Below are 13,697 nucleotides of genomic sequence, written 5' to 3' on the forward strand. Positions count from 1 at the left end.
AATATTTCATGGAAATCAAGTTCATTGCAATGTTTTCTTACAACCAACTGATTCAATCTTTTACGAGATCAGATAATAATAGTCAAGGTTGGCTCCCCTCGTCCAAATCTTAACCACACCCATCTTTTTTCGATACGAGGCTCGCCCCATTTTTATTTTCACAATGGAAATACCAGAGGTTCGAAACAAATTCAAGCTAGATAAAGCCCATAAGGTCCGAGGATTCTTAGGAGGAGGCACTACACGCCCTATTACTACAAGTCTCATTTCTCACGACTACTTCATGTATACTATTAACCTCAGCACATATCTAAAACAGTAGTATAGTTTCACAAGAAAAAACTTACAATGGATCCTTGGGCCGGGCATTATTGCATGTCCAAATCTATTTTAGCCATCAGCTTCGTATTAAATGATATTTGAAGGCCTCCTCGGCATCCCATCCAGCCTAAGAATTGATATTTCAAACAGCACAAACACTATACATAGGTACAGGGTGTACTTCAATTAGATAACCTGCCACTTACTACCTGCTACTCCTAATTTATTGGTTGTGTACTCTGTCAACGGCTCAGCTTTATCAAAAAAATATCAAGTAGTCACGAAAGCTAACCTTCAAGGTGCAATATTCCAAGGAAAAGTTTGCATTTTTTTAGGTGCACACCACATCATCCCTGAGACATTGATGTTCACGTGTGGACTGAATTAATTAGTCAGCATTAGGTGCACCTGATTTGGGGTTACTTTATATTTTTTTAATAACACACGGGTAATTTTACAACAATGTATACAGTACCCGAGTGAATATGAAAGGATGGGGGTATACAGTACCCAAGTGAATATGAAAGGATGGGCTTGTCGCTTAGAATGGCTGTACTTGAGACTTGACTCTCTTCAACGAGATGATCTACAGGCCGAAGCAGAGCAAAGTACAAGACGTTAGATCAAAAACCAATTGACTAGCCTGCACATCAAATTAAACTACGGTCTGATCACTGATGGGTTTGTCGCAACTGCTGTTTTTTTATATGTGTTCCCTCAAGCTCTGTCTGCCTTTACTATCAGAGCCTGCTCATCTGAATTCTACGAGAGCAATGCCCCAATCGAACTAGCAGAATACGCATGACAGCAAGATGCGGTAAAAAGCGAGAAAAACTACTGAAAATAAGAAACAAAATGAGGAGGACAGCATAATATATGTCCCAAAGTTGTTTGCACGACGTCCATGACACAGCCAAATGGAAGAAACCAACAAACCAGCAGCTCAGATATTATTACAGGTCTGAAACAGCAGGAAACTGAATTGCCTAGTAGATCAACCGGGCACACAGTTACGCACCTCCAAACGTTAATTATCCATTGCCATGGTTTGTGTCGTTGCTGAATCATCAATTGATTTATCTTGCGTAGACAGATTACAGCAAACAGTATGTACAAGGTAAAACTATTAGCAACTATCGGCTTGCAAGGCAGGATTGGATATTCATAAAACAGAAGCAGAGTCGGACGGTGACTAGAAACAGAGTCCATTCAGGTAAAGCTATCGATCAGGCCTAATTGCACACCAGCAGACACGTGCGGTCAACTAACTTTCCACTGTTCCAAATCCGACAACAACTTACCATGGTCTCAGCAATGCGTATGGGTAGTCCCTCCTCTTTTTTCTAGGATTGGGACCAGCTATGCGAAATTAAGTATTACCTTAAAATTGGATGAGATCAAGCACCATGTCATGAACATGATAGCCATATACTATGCCTGTGTAACTTGACCGCCTGGATCATGCTTCTATTTATGAGCTGATTGAAGTATTCCTTTCCCTGCTAAAACAAGTTGGTTCCTGTTTTCTTCTCCATGAAACCTTCAGCTATCCATTTCCGTATCAAAGAATCTTTCTCAATCCCATAGTCTTCAGGATACACAATTAGATACAGTAAGCAGGTCCTTAGATAAGAAGGCAGATCATAGTAGCTAAGAGATAATATCCATTCAGTATCATCTACTTGTTGGTTACCCTTACCACGATAGAAACCAGGAAAGTTGCACACAACAACCCAATCTTCTCTTACCCACCAGCAAACTGGCCATTGTGATGATAGCTAATGGTACACCACCACATTTTTTCAGTATCTTTTCAGATTCCTCCGCAGGGTGATGAGTAGGATATTCACCATTAACACCGAACAACCTCGTTTTGAATAATTTCTCTGAGTGATCAGGGGAAAGTGTGCGTAGCTCATAAACCTCCTCCCTGGTGGCTACATCTCAATTGCGAGTAGTTGTGATTACTCTACTTCCAATGTCATTGTTAACCAAAGCTGATTTGATTATGTTCCAAGTTGTTATGTCCCATACATCGTCAATAACGATGAAGTACCTAGCAACATGATAGTACAGATCAATACCTAAAGTTGATAAACCGTTGAGCATGTATAAAAGAAAAGAAGAGTGACAATGTATAGGATAAAATCTTAAAATGCTAGCGAAAATTTACTAATGTAATGTATTTTATTATCTGGAATCTACTCAATATTTATGATCTTGATGTAAATATTTTAGTTTATAAAGTAACATTATCTTTATAAACACAGGAGAGTTTTATCTACAATAGAGTCTCATTCCTTAAAGTTTAATTGTCTTAGTATAATTATAGATAGCATATCAGGGAGTAGCTTTAAATGTCTACAGCCAATAGATAGCATATCAAAGACTACATTGGAATTGTCGATGGCTACGTGTTAGTTAAGGAATAGCAACCGCATGGTGCTCACGTTGAAGCCTCCAATTTGTGAAAGTTGTGCTCAACTAAAAATTCATAAGGAAATAGAAACATTTTCATAACTCTACAATGTAAGCTTCCAATGGCAAACACACAAGCTTCCAATGGCATAGAAAAAGATGAAGCGGAGAAACTACTAATTTGATGTGATATGCTTGTCACCTAGCTAAGAGCATTAATATGAGTGGCTACTAATAAATGCATACCTCTTGTTTTGGAGGAATTTTCGGAGTTCTCCAATGAGCAGGGATTGGTCCTTTACATTGTGAATGTTCGTGTATTCGTTTTTGTTGAGAAGGTACAATATGTTGCTGAAGACTTGCGCCAGGTCAGGTGTCCGACCAATGGGAACAAAGGCTCTACAGTCATATTGCGATTGAAGCTCATCGTAAACCGCCTTGGCAAGAGTCGTCTTGCCCAGTCCCCCAACTCCAACCACAGAAACTATCTTCATCTTCCTGCTGCTGCTGCTGCCAGCAGAGACGTCAGAATCTCCATTGCCGTGAGACGCCGGCAGAAGCATGACTATGAGCTCCGCCCTCGCATTGTCGATGCCGATGAGCTGCGCCGCTTCTTCTTTGTGCATGTCCGCAAGGCGGGGATCCTGCTTCGTCGCCGGGGCAGGCAGAGCCACCGCAAGGTTACTAACTGGAGGGACAGGGCTAATTTCATTAAACGTCGAATACAGAACACTTGTGGACTAGTTTCATTAATCTGCTGCTATAGTATATCTTAGTGAACAGGGGGTGCAAAAGGGAGATATATGCAATAAACATTACAGTAACTGATGACTATGGACTCACCCAGCTAGCATGCATCAAGTTGACACAAGTGCAATCCAGTATCAATATATATGTGTAAGAACGGTAGCAAGGTGGTAGCAATAGTGTGTCACTGATACTAGATCTCTACGTACGGGCTCTAATAAGGAGCAATGAAAAACAGCAGCTGTGATGATTTTGATTACATAGCAGCTGTGTATCCTGCCAGCTAAGATTTAAATCACAAATAATAATTGAAGCATGGAAACGAGAAGTCAGAAAATTAAAAATAATGCGACTGAGGACAATTCATTCAAAAGAAAGAAAGAAATCTAGATCGAGGCCACTAAGCAAGAATTATAGATCATAAGATAAGGGGAGCCAAATTAAAGACACGCACCTTGCTGGTTCAGCTCTTCGATTGTGCTTGAGGAAAGAATGAAGGATTGATGGGTGGTTGAGTTCAAGATGAAGCGCAGCTGGTCAGTGAATGAGCCAAGCACTACTGCAGCTTGTCCATGTGGTAGCTGCTGGTGAAACAATGCGTTATTAGCTCGCGTTGTTTAGGTCTAGAGAGGAGCAGCAAACTCCACAGCTTATAATTTTAATTTCTCATTGTTTATTGCGGCCGGTCTTTCGGGACACGTACAGTCGTCGTAGATCTCGAGTGGCGTCACGTGCTTTGTAGAGACAGTCTCTGCACACCATCGTAGGTCTCGAGCGTCCTCACGTGCAATCGTACCAGGCATTTTTTACCGGAACACTAAGCACATGTTCCCATGCACCGTCTCTCCATCACGAGCAGAAACTTGGTCGCAGATAGGGTATTGGATAGGGTCTGCATGCAGGAGCATGGACTTGTCTTGCTCCCCACCAGCATGGCTGATTGATCTCGCCGGAGCAGCATGGACACCTCTTCTCCTGCCATGTCCGTGATGAGCTTCTTCACGTACTTTATGCCTTGCCTAAATAAAAGTCTCTTTGCTTTGTTTTGCTTTGCTTCTCTTTTGGATTGGGCCTACCTGAAGAGAGACGCCTTTGCTTCAGTTTGAGTGCAAGGCAAAGGTTGTGACGGAAGTCGTTGTTGGGCGGGCCGGCAGGACGCAATAAGAAGCCCAAAGATTTCTGACAAGATAAATGTGTTGTTATCTCATAGGAGCATAAATGGGATGTGAATTTGCTAACCACGTTTACCAACCTATCTAATATTTTTCAGTTTGTGCATCCGTTTGCACGTTTTGCAAATTGTTGTATTGTGGATGCAAATTACTCTATAATACCACATGGGAACTAGTATCCCTTCTTAGTTGCTATGTCATAGGAGCATAAATGTGTTGTAAACTAGAATGGTTCTTTTGAGTCACGTAGTATATATACTGGCACATTAACCTTGGGCAGGAAATAAAGTTTACTGCAATACCACTAGCTTGAGAAGAAAAACATTTGACCATTTACTAGATGCCATGTTGGTTTCGTTCATTCTGAAGACGGGAAATTCCATGCAACTGTATTATGCTCAGTGAAGGTAAATCTTGTAAGAAGGTCCAAAATTGGTGCTGCGAATTTTTACAATATTTACAGGTCGCTGTCACGTAAGCCCGTCTAGCTCAGTTGGTAGAGCGCAAGGCTCTTAACCTTGTGGTCGTGGGTTCGAGCCCCACGGTGGGCGTTTATCATTTTTCGTTTTCCTTTTGTTTCGCCCTTCTCATTCTCATCTCTAGTATCTGTTTTTTTTTTTTTTTTTGGCTACCATCTGCATCATCAATCAGACATTTTCTTTTTCCTTGTTAGGACTTGATGACAGTCCATTTTTTCCCCCTACATCATCGTCAAAAGCAAACTCCAATATTGTCACTAACAATAGCCATTTTCCTATGGATAACTATGTTTATTTTCGTCCAAATTAAAGTTTGTCGACGATCGAATCGAATTTGAAAAGCATAATGCCATTTTGTTCCTGTGAAGGTTTCGATGATACATACGAGATCGGTAGCAGGCATGGAGCAGATAACATTTTTAACTGACAGTTGACAGCAATATGTTTCTGTTTGAAATTCAGGCATGAGCATGCCAAGCTAGTAGCTACCTCTTGGGCGAGCACTGTGTAAAGAATAACGAGCAACAACAGTGTTCTAAATTCCAAAATAATAAGGTCAATAGCTACAAAGAAATCTGGTGTTATCCGATTCAAGAGTCGATGAACACATTGTTTTAGGTTCCTTGAACAATGAAGTAACAAGGATGATGGTGACAGAGCCTTTGTTAACGTGAAGCGATAACATTTCTCATCTAGATTATATGATGGTGTTTTATTGTTGTCTCAGTCAAAGCACATCGGATGTTCGGATACTAATTAGGAGAACTAAACATAAGCTAATTATAAAACTAATTGCAGAACCCTGTATTAATTCGCGAGATGAATCTATTAAGCCTAATTAATCCATCATTAGCAAATGGTTACTGTAGCACCACATTGTCAAATCATGGACTAATTAGGCTTAATAGATTCGTCTCGCGAATTACACTCCATCTATGTAATTAGTTTTGTAATTAGCCTATATTTAATACTCCTAATTAGCATTCAAACATCCGATGTGACGGGTGTTAAATTTTAACACCCAGAGCCAAACAGGCCCTAATATTAAGGAAGTACTTGTTCTTGCAATAATAACTAACCTACACAGATATTTCTAAAGCCATCAAGTGCCTAGCAGCTTGTTCTTCTAACAAGTGTGTCCTGGACCAACAAGTATTGAGTATCTCTGAAAGCAACCTGTGCTTTGAATTGGAAAGGAAAAATTCGACAAGGAACGAACAAAGGAGAGGCACATTTCTTGCCGGCTATGAGAATTATTGGGTCTTTTTTGCATCCCTGTGAATTGATGAACGTGCTGGTGTGTGCCAATGATGTCCATGAGATGGGAATACAAAGTCAAGCACGCCTTGTTACCTTATTGTGTGGCTCTGTCTGCAGAAAGCAACCGGGTGCATTTTCTTCCGATACGGTGGTTACTTTCAAATTGGAAGACAGAGACGCAGCTCTCCTGCGTATTCTAGAAAAAAGAAGATAGAGACGTACACACACAAGGCAATAATTCAGGGAATTTTTCCATCCATCCACTTGCTATAAAAGGCGGTGTTGGGGTTGGGTCTCTTCAGTTCAGTGTGCTCAAGCAATCTCAAAGAACTTGTCTTCTCCATCCACACCGGTTTTCGGCTTCTTGACTTGAAGATGTCTTGCAGCTGCGGATCAAGCTGCAACTGCGGCTCTAGATGCAAGTGCGGGTACGTTGCTGATGCTTCTTGCAAATACTTTGTTGATGCTTGTTGCAAATAGTTCTAAGGTTCCATGATCTCCTTTAATTTCTTTGACGGAAATTAAATCATTCCATGATTATGCTCAAGCGTCGTCGACTGAAGAATAATCGATCTGTTCGTAGTAGTTCCTTGTTTACAGCTGCTAAGATTTGGCGTTTTGACTACTTGTTGCAGCAAGATGTACCCTGACCTGGAGGAGAAGAGCGGCGCCGCCCAGGCCACCGTCGTCCTCGGCGTGGCCCCGGAGAAGAAGGCCGGCCAGTTCGAGGCGGCGGCGGAGTCCGGCGAGACCGCCCACGGCTGCAGCTGCGGCGACAACTGCAAGTGCAACCCCTGTAACTGCTGATGATTGCCTTCTTCCTTGGAGTTGGATGATGCATGCTGCTACTACTCTGCTTGTCTTGTGTGTGATGACTGATTGAACAACAATAAGGATGAGCCAAGTTCATGTGTGTATCGGTTTGGCTCCATCTCCAGCATGCATGTGTGTGTTTTGCTACTATACCTTGTGCTCATGTATGTGTGTATGTGTGTGTGTTGATCGTTACAAATGAAATCATGTATGCATCTCTGTATGTGCTCATGTGTCTTTGTAATGGTCAGTCCAGAGTGATGAATACATAAAAACTGGTTTGCTTTTATGTGGTTTGCGCTGCACGTTATTTTTCTTCTTAATACAAAGATACGCAGCTCTCCTGCGTGTACCGCCACTAAGCAAACCAAGCATTCGAAAACAGCCAGTCCACAAATTGGAGTCACCCGCCAGAAGAAAACCAAACAAAAGAACCGAGGTGACTAGGGGCCAACGGACTGGCTTCACAGGTTGCCAAAGAATTCAGCCACCTACCAACGGTGCCCTCCAGGGGAAGGAATGGAAGCCTCAGAGGAGGAGCAGAGGCCACCGAAAATTAGTGACCAAAAACAATCAAGCAGAGAGGAGGAATTCGAGCCGGCCAGCGCAGGGGGGCAAGAGCCGACAACCGTGGGAGGAGAGGCACGCCCAGGGGTAGGAGGAGGCGCGACCGGAGAGGTGAAGAAGCCGCCGCCGGGGAAGATCGAAGAAGGGCCGGCCACCGCAATATCCTGCTCTGGTCTGGTCTGCCGCGCATGCATGCTTAATGTGCTCGATCAGTTGTCGGATATGCAACGAGCAGAGATGCATCAGTTGGTGACAGGAACTTTTTTTTTTAAATACGTAGGAGAGCTGCGTATTATTATATCAAGAAGGATTAAACAAATATTACAAGGCGGGCCTATGCGCACGCACATCTACCTTCGTGCATCTCAATTCGGAGTTGGTGACAGGAATCATCAATTCGTGCATCATACCGTCTTGTGGTAGTAGTAGGATCCAATTAAACACAGACGAAAGGGATATGCATGCATGCAGATCAGAAAACGGATGCTTGCAAATTGATGCATGCTGATGCGATTGAGCTGATTGAGCAAATTGATACCTTCTTGTGATTGACCATGACTAGATTTTTTTAGATCAAGGGGAAAAAAAACACTATGGTATGGTCTAACCATCTACAGTTCTCAACTGCTAACCCATCTACGCTGCTGTTCCAGCGACATCATCACCGTCATCATCGCAAGCTACCTATGCTAACGTCCTATGTATGACTGCATCTCCACACCTTTTTCCACCCAAGAAACCGCAAATCGCAGCAAGAATCTGACCACTGGACAGGCATCGCTTCGCTGCATCTCATCCCCAAGAAAAGAAACCACCATGTTCTCTAATTCGACATCGGAACATCAGATCCTTAATTCGACACTGTAATGGCAAAACATATGTCAGACTTATTAAACTGATTAATGTAAAAACAAATACAGCAACATGGGAATACAGCAAATACTCAAAGTAAATAAACTGATTGATGTAGAAACAAATAGATTCAGAATTCAAGGGGGGGAAAAAAGACACCAAGTACCTGCTGTCGCTGTACATCACCTAGAGAGTGGAGATGAAGAGGTTGCTTCTGTCTACAAACTCAACTTCACAGGTTGCCTTGTTGTGGCCTGTTTGCTTGCACCTGCTGCATAGCCTTACAAGAGTGCTTGTCTTGTTGGGGTTAGACCGCTTCCTTCTTGGTTTATCCGATGCGCGTTGCTTGGGAGGCGGGATTTCATTCGCCCCAGCACTAAAATCAAAGCTATCCATGTCAGGTATCGGGAAGATTGTACCTGAGTAAGTTTCCCGGTACCTTTTCACTGTCAAAAACTCTGAGCAGTAGTCATAGAAAGAGCACCCAAGCCTGTTGCACACAGCAACGGCGTGCATGCAGGGGAGGCCGGACTGCTGCCACCTTCGGCACGTGCACTCACGAGCCGCAAGGTTAACGACATAAATCGCATTGCCCCTCACTTCGAACAGAGTCTCAGAGGAGCACAGCACAGTCATCTTGCCGGCCTTCAACATCTCATCCTGCACTTTGTATTCCATCGTGGGTGTTAAAGGCCCCTCCCACGCGTTGCAAGCTTCACGCCTTGATTCTATTACTTCCATGATTTTCATTCCCAATGAGTCTGTCATCAGCACTATGGAACTCTCCTTCTTCGTTGGTATCCAGTTATTGAAGGCATCAACAATGTTCAGGGAGAAATGATCATACCGGCGGCCTGTGAAAAAGGCATCCGACCAATGTTCTGGCTGCCTTGCAATGATCCATTCAGCAGCTTCACTGGATATATGCCTTATGTTTTCGATGGACACATTAAAATCCTCGATGCTACAAGCTTGGGCCGCACGAGTAAAATCCTCAACCATCCCCTCCCTTATTTGTTGCGACCACGGTCCTTTCCTCAGCTCTCCTTTGAATTCCTCCATGATATGATGCAAACAGAAGGCATGTTGGCTATCCTCAAACACTTGAGAGACAGCAGCATCTAGACCCTTTTGTCCACTGGACAAGAATGTCATGTCGGTGCAAGGGTAGTTGTGTATTTGGAGAGCCATTTTCAGCTGCATTAAGAACCAACCCCAGCTATCATAATTTTCATCTTCAACCACATTAAATGCCACCGGAAATACACCATCATCGGCATCAACTGCAGCAGCCACAAGCAACTTGTACTCGTTTGTCGCTTTCAGTGGGACCTTGTCCAGAAATATGAGAGGTCTGCATCCATTTACAAAGCCATGCAAACAAGCATGGAATGCAACAAAAAAGCGACGGAATTTCGTATCCACCACTGGAGACAGCACACTTATACTACCTGGGTTGGTCTCTTCAAGCCTCTGACAATACCAGGGTAAATGACTGTGAGTCTCCCTGATAGCATGATACAGCTCTTTCTGTGCTACTTCTTTACCTCGCCAAACCTGTGAATATGTTAGTGTAACTCCGTATTGTTCATATAATTCCTTTACAAGGTCCTTTGGCTTAAACGTTGGGTTCTCATGCAGCTTCTCCTTAATGATAGTAGTCAGCCACTGTCTTGTTGCTCGACGCTGACCCTCTCCACTTCCTCCTCCACAAGTATGTTCATCTGTCATTTTCTTGATAACAAATTTCTTGTTACGAGATGATTCGGACGCATGCAACCGCCAGGTGCAACCCCCCTCCGCAGCACATTTTACAGTGACACGAGTGGTTTCATTTTTTATGAATCGGTATACAAATCCTTTCACGATGGCATACTTGCACAACTGAGCACGGAAGTCCTTCACATTATCAAATTCTTGACCAACTCCTTTGATAATGTCATCCCACAACAGAATTGGATTGTCAAGTCCCTGGGGAGGCTCTTCCATGATCTCAGAACCATCATATGGAATGACTGCACCATCAAACATACTAACTGCTTCCCTGAAAAAATCATGAAAAAAATCTGTAAAAAAATATCCTTTTCAGGAAACACTTCAGAGATAATGATATGAAATGCATAAAAAGTTACCTAGGCATATTATCAACAAGAGCAAGATTTTGCTGATCCAGAATGTCTGGTGTGAAGGAAGCACCTCCAACTGTGGTGGTAATTGCGATGTCATTCCCAAATTCCAACTGAAAAATCCTAATTTTGAGAAAGATGAAAACTGTAACTGGGAATGGACAATGAAGTAAAAGAATAGAAGCATTGACTAGTGAACAAAGCAAGTAATGATCCATGAGACTGCAACAGCGTAATGATGTATAATAACGGAACTGCAAAAGAAACATTCAAGATGAACTAGACCACAAGTGCACTCTAAACTTTATTTAAATAAACAACAGGTAAGGACCATACTCCATAAAAGCGAAGATGTTTTTAAAATGGGGAATAAATAACTTTAATCTAGAGCAGTAACTATAAAAAACTACAGCTGAAATAGAGGATCACATAGGGCATGGAACCAGTACATGAAATCATTCGCGGTGGTATTGACTGGTTGGGGGAAAGGGTCAGAGGACCAGAGTAAAGGTTAGATTGTTGTCGCCAACATTGAGCTTGATACCTGTCATCATGAGCTCGGCACTTATTTGTTTTATTTCTTTGGTTGATCCCTGCAGGATATTATGTTCTTTGTATGTAGAGAAGTCTCCAACAAGACGCGCTAGCCAACTAACAGACAATGCATAGATATATGCAGCTAACAGATAAATGAAGGAACTAACATGTAGTTATCCAAGTATTCGTAGTGCCTACAGCATATTTCTCAAATTTTACATCGAAAGCAGTTCATTGCAGATTGCACATAGCATCTCGGAGCAAAGAAGACATGTGAAGATTTAGCAATTGTTTGTATGTCGATTCTGCACCTGTTGTCTTCATTTTCAGTAAAAACTGAAATTGGTTGTCCCACATTATTGGCGCTAGCTTGAACTGCGTTGCCAGGAGAGTTGGTAGTCTTGTTGTTACTTCTGATTACCCTAGACAGAGATAGCATTGATTGTTATGCTTAAGAGTATGGGTTGTAAATAATATTGACAAAGAAAACTAGAGTAATGTGACACACTTGTTTTTGGAAGCTGGCCTTTTCCTTTTGTCGCCACTTGCAATAGAGCCAGGTGTAGGTCCAGAATGAGTTACAATACTCCTGGTTATCCAAAATGAGAGAAAATCCATCACCTCACCATATGCTTGATGTTTGCTCTTCCACTTGAACTATAAGAAAGTTAGATGAAAATGTAGAACAAGGCATACCTGTTCTCTTCTCTACTTATCAGAAAAACATCCACTTGTGCGGCACTGATAGTAAAATCAACCATCCTTTGCAAATCCAGGTCACATGATATTGTAATGAGTGTCTTGTTATTATTTGGAAGAAAGTACTTGAGTGACATGTCAGTGACATCAACATGGAACACCTTGGACACCTCATCCTTGAAGCTCTCAAGCGAAAAATCACGAGTGACATCAACAGCATGTGCTTCTCCTCCTTTGTATATCAGATTACCATTGGGCCCAGAGGTGAATTCTCCACCGTACTGGCATATGGCTACCACAATACCCCCATCCACCATGCTCCCTGAATTACCGATCATATAGTCAGCATAATGACACTACAGTTTAGAAAATCCTGAATCGAATGTGACATATACTGAATCGAATAATATATTGAATCCTGTTCTATTCAGCTTCTCGGATGTGACATATACTGAATCAAATAACATACAGTCAACAATTAAAATCAGAAAAAGTGCATATGAAAGGCAACCATGTAGGTTGAATTACACATGATATTTCAGACAAATATATCAGTTAGAAAACTAACAGATAAAGCACTACAATAGAAACAGAGGGATCAAGTGAATTACAAAATGTCCTCCCATATTATTGATAACAAAAACTCAAAAAGGTCTCCTGGTTGAGCCACATCATCACCAAGTTAGGAACTTTTGGAGCTTTTTATATTATCCTAGCAATGCAACTGCAAATCTGCACTTCCAGCAGACACAAAAACTGTCTTTTCGTTCCTAACAGTTGTCATGAATGGCTTTGGAATTGACAAAAAAAAATTGAGGGATTGAACAGTATGATGAACTATGCTACAAATCAGAACCCAGTGATCCAACTTGATGGAGTCAATTAACCGATGTGTCTGTCTGTCTTTATTTCAATACCCATATTGTCAGGATGCCTGACACATATAGGGTGATAACTGTCACATGAGCAAAAGATGAGGATGGGGTGTACTGCCATTCACTCCAAATTGCGGGGCTGCCATGACAACCGACACCAAAAAGCAAGGTCGGAACTGAAAAAGAAAAGAAGGGCAAAACGCAAAAGGGGGGAATTTGTTCAAGAATCCCCTACAATGTGCGCAAATCGCATCGAGAGCACCCGCTAAATAAACAACCGCAGAGAGAGAGCGCAAGCAAAAAAAAAAAAGTGTTAAAAGATGAAGTCTCAGAGGAGGCGCTGAATTCACTTAAAACCCCCAATTTTTTTGCGAAATAAACTGCGCCCGCACGGTGCGAAATCTAACGCTGAAGACGAACTCGAGAGAACTATGGATCTGCGTGGAGAGGGGAAGGATCTGGGCTCGACTGAGAACGAAACGGAACCCTGGCTTCGCACGGACTCAGGAACGTATTCAATCCAAGCGAGCAGGGGGGGGTTAGGGCACATACCAGCTCAAGGTGGAGGAGCTACCAATCCTCGCCCGACTGGACCGAACGGAGAGAGGAGTCGGGCGACCTCGGCGGCGGCGCGGCGGCAGGCGTCAGCAGAGGGGGAGGGGTAAGGAGGAAGAAAGGGGATCGATTTGTTAGGGCTGCGGGATGAGAAGGGTATCTTTGTTATTTTCTTGGCCACGGAAAACTTGGCCGGTTCTTTTTACAAGTTTGCCATCATGTTCCCGTCTTCCCTGCTGACTCTCGGCAATTCGTTGAGGTCTCATACGATATATT

The 13,697-nt window shown here is 42.6% G+C and overlaps 3 protein-coding genes and 1 non-coding gene across 4 annotated transcripts; 2 read left to right on the top strand and 2 right to left on the bottom strand.

Annotated features, from left to right (window-relative positions):
* Nucleotides 1-1,239: 1,239 nt before the first annotated feature.
* LOC117833694 (toMV resistance protein Tm-2(2)) lies at nt 1,240-4,102 on the bottom strand. Its single transcript, XM_034713287.2, has 3 exons — nt 3,941-4,102; nt 2,986-3,427; nt 1,240-2,377 (listed from the first exon to the last, which is right to left on the bottom strand). Exons 2-3 carry the CDS (start codon nt 3,363-3,365, stop codon nt 2,266-2,268), a joined length of 492 nt encoding a protein of 163 aa, XP_034569178.1. The 5' UTR covers nt 3,366-3,427; nt 3,941-4,102; the 3' UTR covers nt 1,240-2,265.
* A 1,034-nt stretch (nt 4,103-5,136) lies between these two features.
* Nucleotides 5,137-5,209, top strand: TRNAK-CUU (transfer RNA lysine (anticodon CUU)). Its single transcript has one exon. It is a non-coding gene; the product is annotated as a tRNA-Lys (tRNA).
* Nucleotides 5,210-6,664: 1,455 nt separating this feature from the next.
* LOC117833303 (metallothionein-like protein 1A) lies at nt 6,665-7,499 on the top strand. Its single transcript, XM_034712744.2, has 2 exons — nt 6,665-6,825; nt 7,033-7,499. The coding sequence occupies exons 1-2, from the start codon at nt 6,773-6,775 to the stop codon at nt 7,202-7,204; spliced, it is 225 nt and encodes a 74-aa protein (XP_034568635.1). The 5' UTR covers nt 6,665-6,772; the 3' UTR covers nt 7,205-7,499.
* An 800-nt stretch (nt 7,500-8,299) lies between these two features.
* On the bottom strand, nt 8,300-13,659 carry LOC117833302 (uncharacterized). Its single transcript, XM_034712743.2, has 7 exons — nt 13,419-13,659; nt 11,989-12,313; nt 11,801-11,881; nt 11,604-11,714; nt 10,762-10,878; nt 8,796-10,673; nt 8,300-8,638 (listed from the first exon to the last, which is right to left on the bottom strand). Exons 2-6 carry the CDS (start codon nt 12,306-12,308, stop codon nt 8,816-8,818), a joined length of 2,487 nt encoding a protein of 828 aa, XP_034568634.1. The 5' UTR covers nt 12,309-12,313; nt 13,419-13,659; the 3' UTR covers nt 8,300-8,638; nt 8,796-8,815.
* Nucleotides 13,660-13,697: the final 38 nt, after the last annotated feature.

This window comes from Setaria viridis, chromosome 8 (genome assembly GCF_005286985.2).
Source record: "Setaria viridis chromosome 8, Setaria_viridis_v4.0, whole genome shotgun sequence".
Classification (NCBI taxonomy): domain Eukaryota; kingdom Viridiplantae; phylum Streptophyta; class Magnoliopsida; order Poales; family Poaceae; genus Setaria; species Setaria viridis.

Excerpts from the sequence above, each read along its gene's own strand:
- LOC117833694 (XM_034713287.2), bottom strand. The coding sequence starts at position 3,365 with ATGCACAAAGAAGAAGCGGCGCAGCTCATCGGCATCGACAATGCGAGG. Across the intron at positions 2,378-2,985 it reads AAATTCCTCCAAAACAAGAG|GTACTTCATCGTTATTGACG; the intron begins GTATGCATTTAT and ends TCATGTTGCTAG.
- LOC117833303 (XM_034712744.2), top strand. The coding sequence starts at position 6,773 with ATGTCTTGCAGCTGCGGATCAAGCTGCAACTGCGGCTCTAGATGCAAG. Across the intron at positions 6,826-7,032 it reads GGCTCTAGATGCAAGTGCGG|CAAGATGTACCCTGACCTGG; the intron begins GTACGTTGCTGA and ends TACTTGTTGCAG.
- LOC117833302 (XM_034712743.2), bottom strand. The coding sequence starts at position 12,308 with ATGGTGGATGGGGGTATTGTGGTAGCCATATGCCAGTACGGTGGAGAA. Across the intron at positions 11,882-11,988 it reads ATAAGTAGAGAAGAGAACAG|GAGTATTGTAACTCATTCTG; the intron begins GTATGCCTTGTT and ends TTGGATAACCAG. Across the intron at positions 11,715-11,800 it reads AGGCCAGCTTCCAAAAACAA|GGTAATCAGAAGTAACAACA; the intron begins GTGTGTCACATT and ends ATCTCTGTCTAG.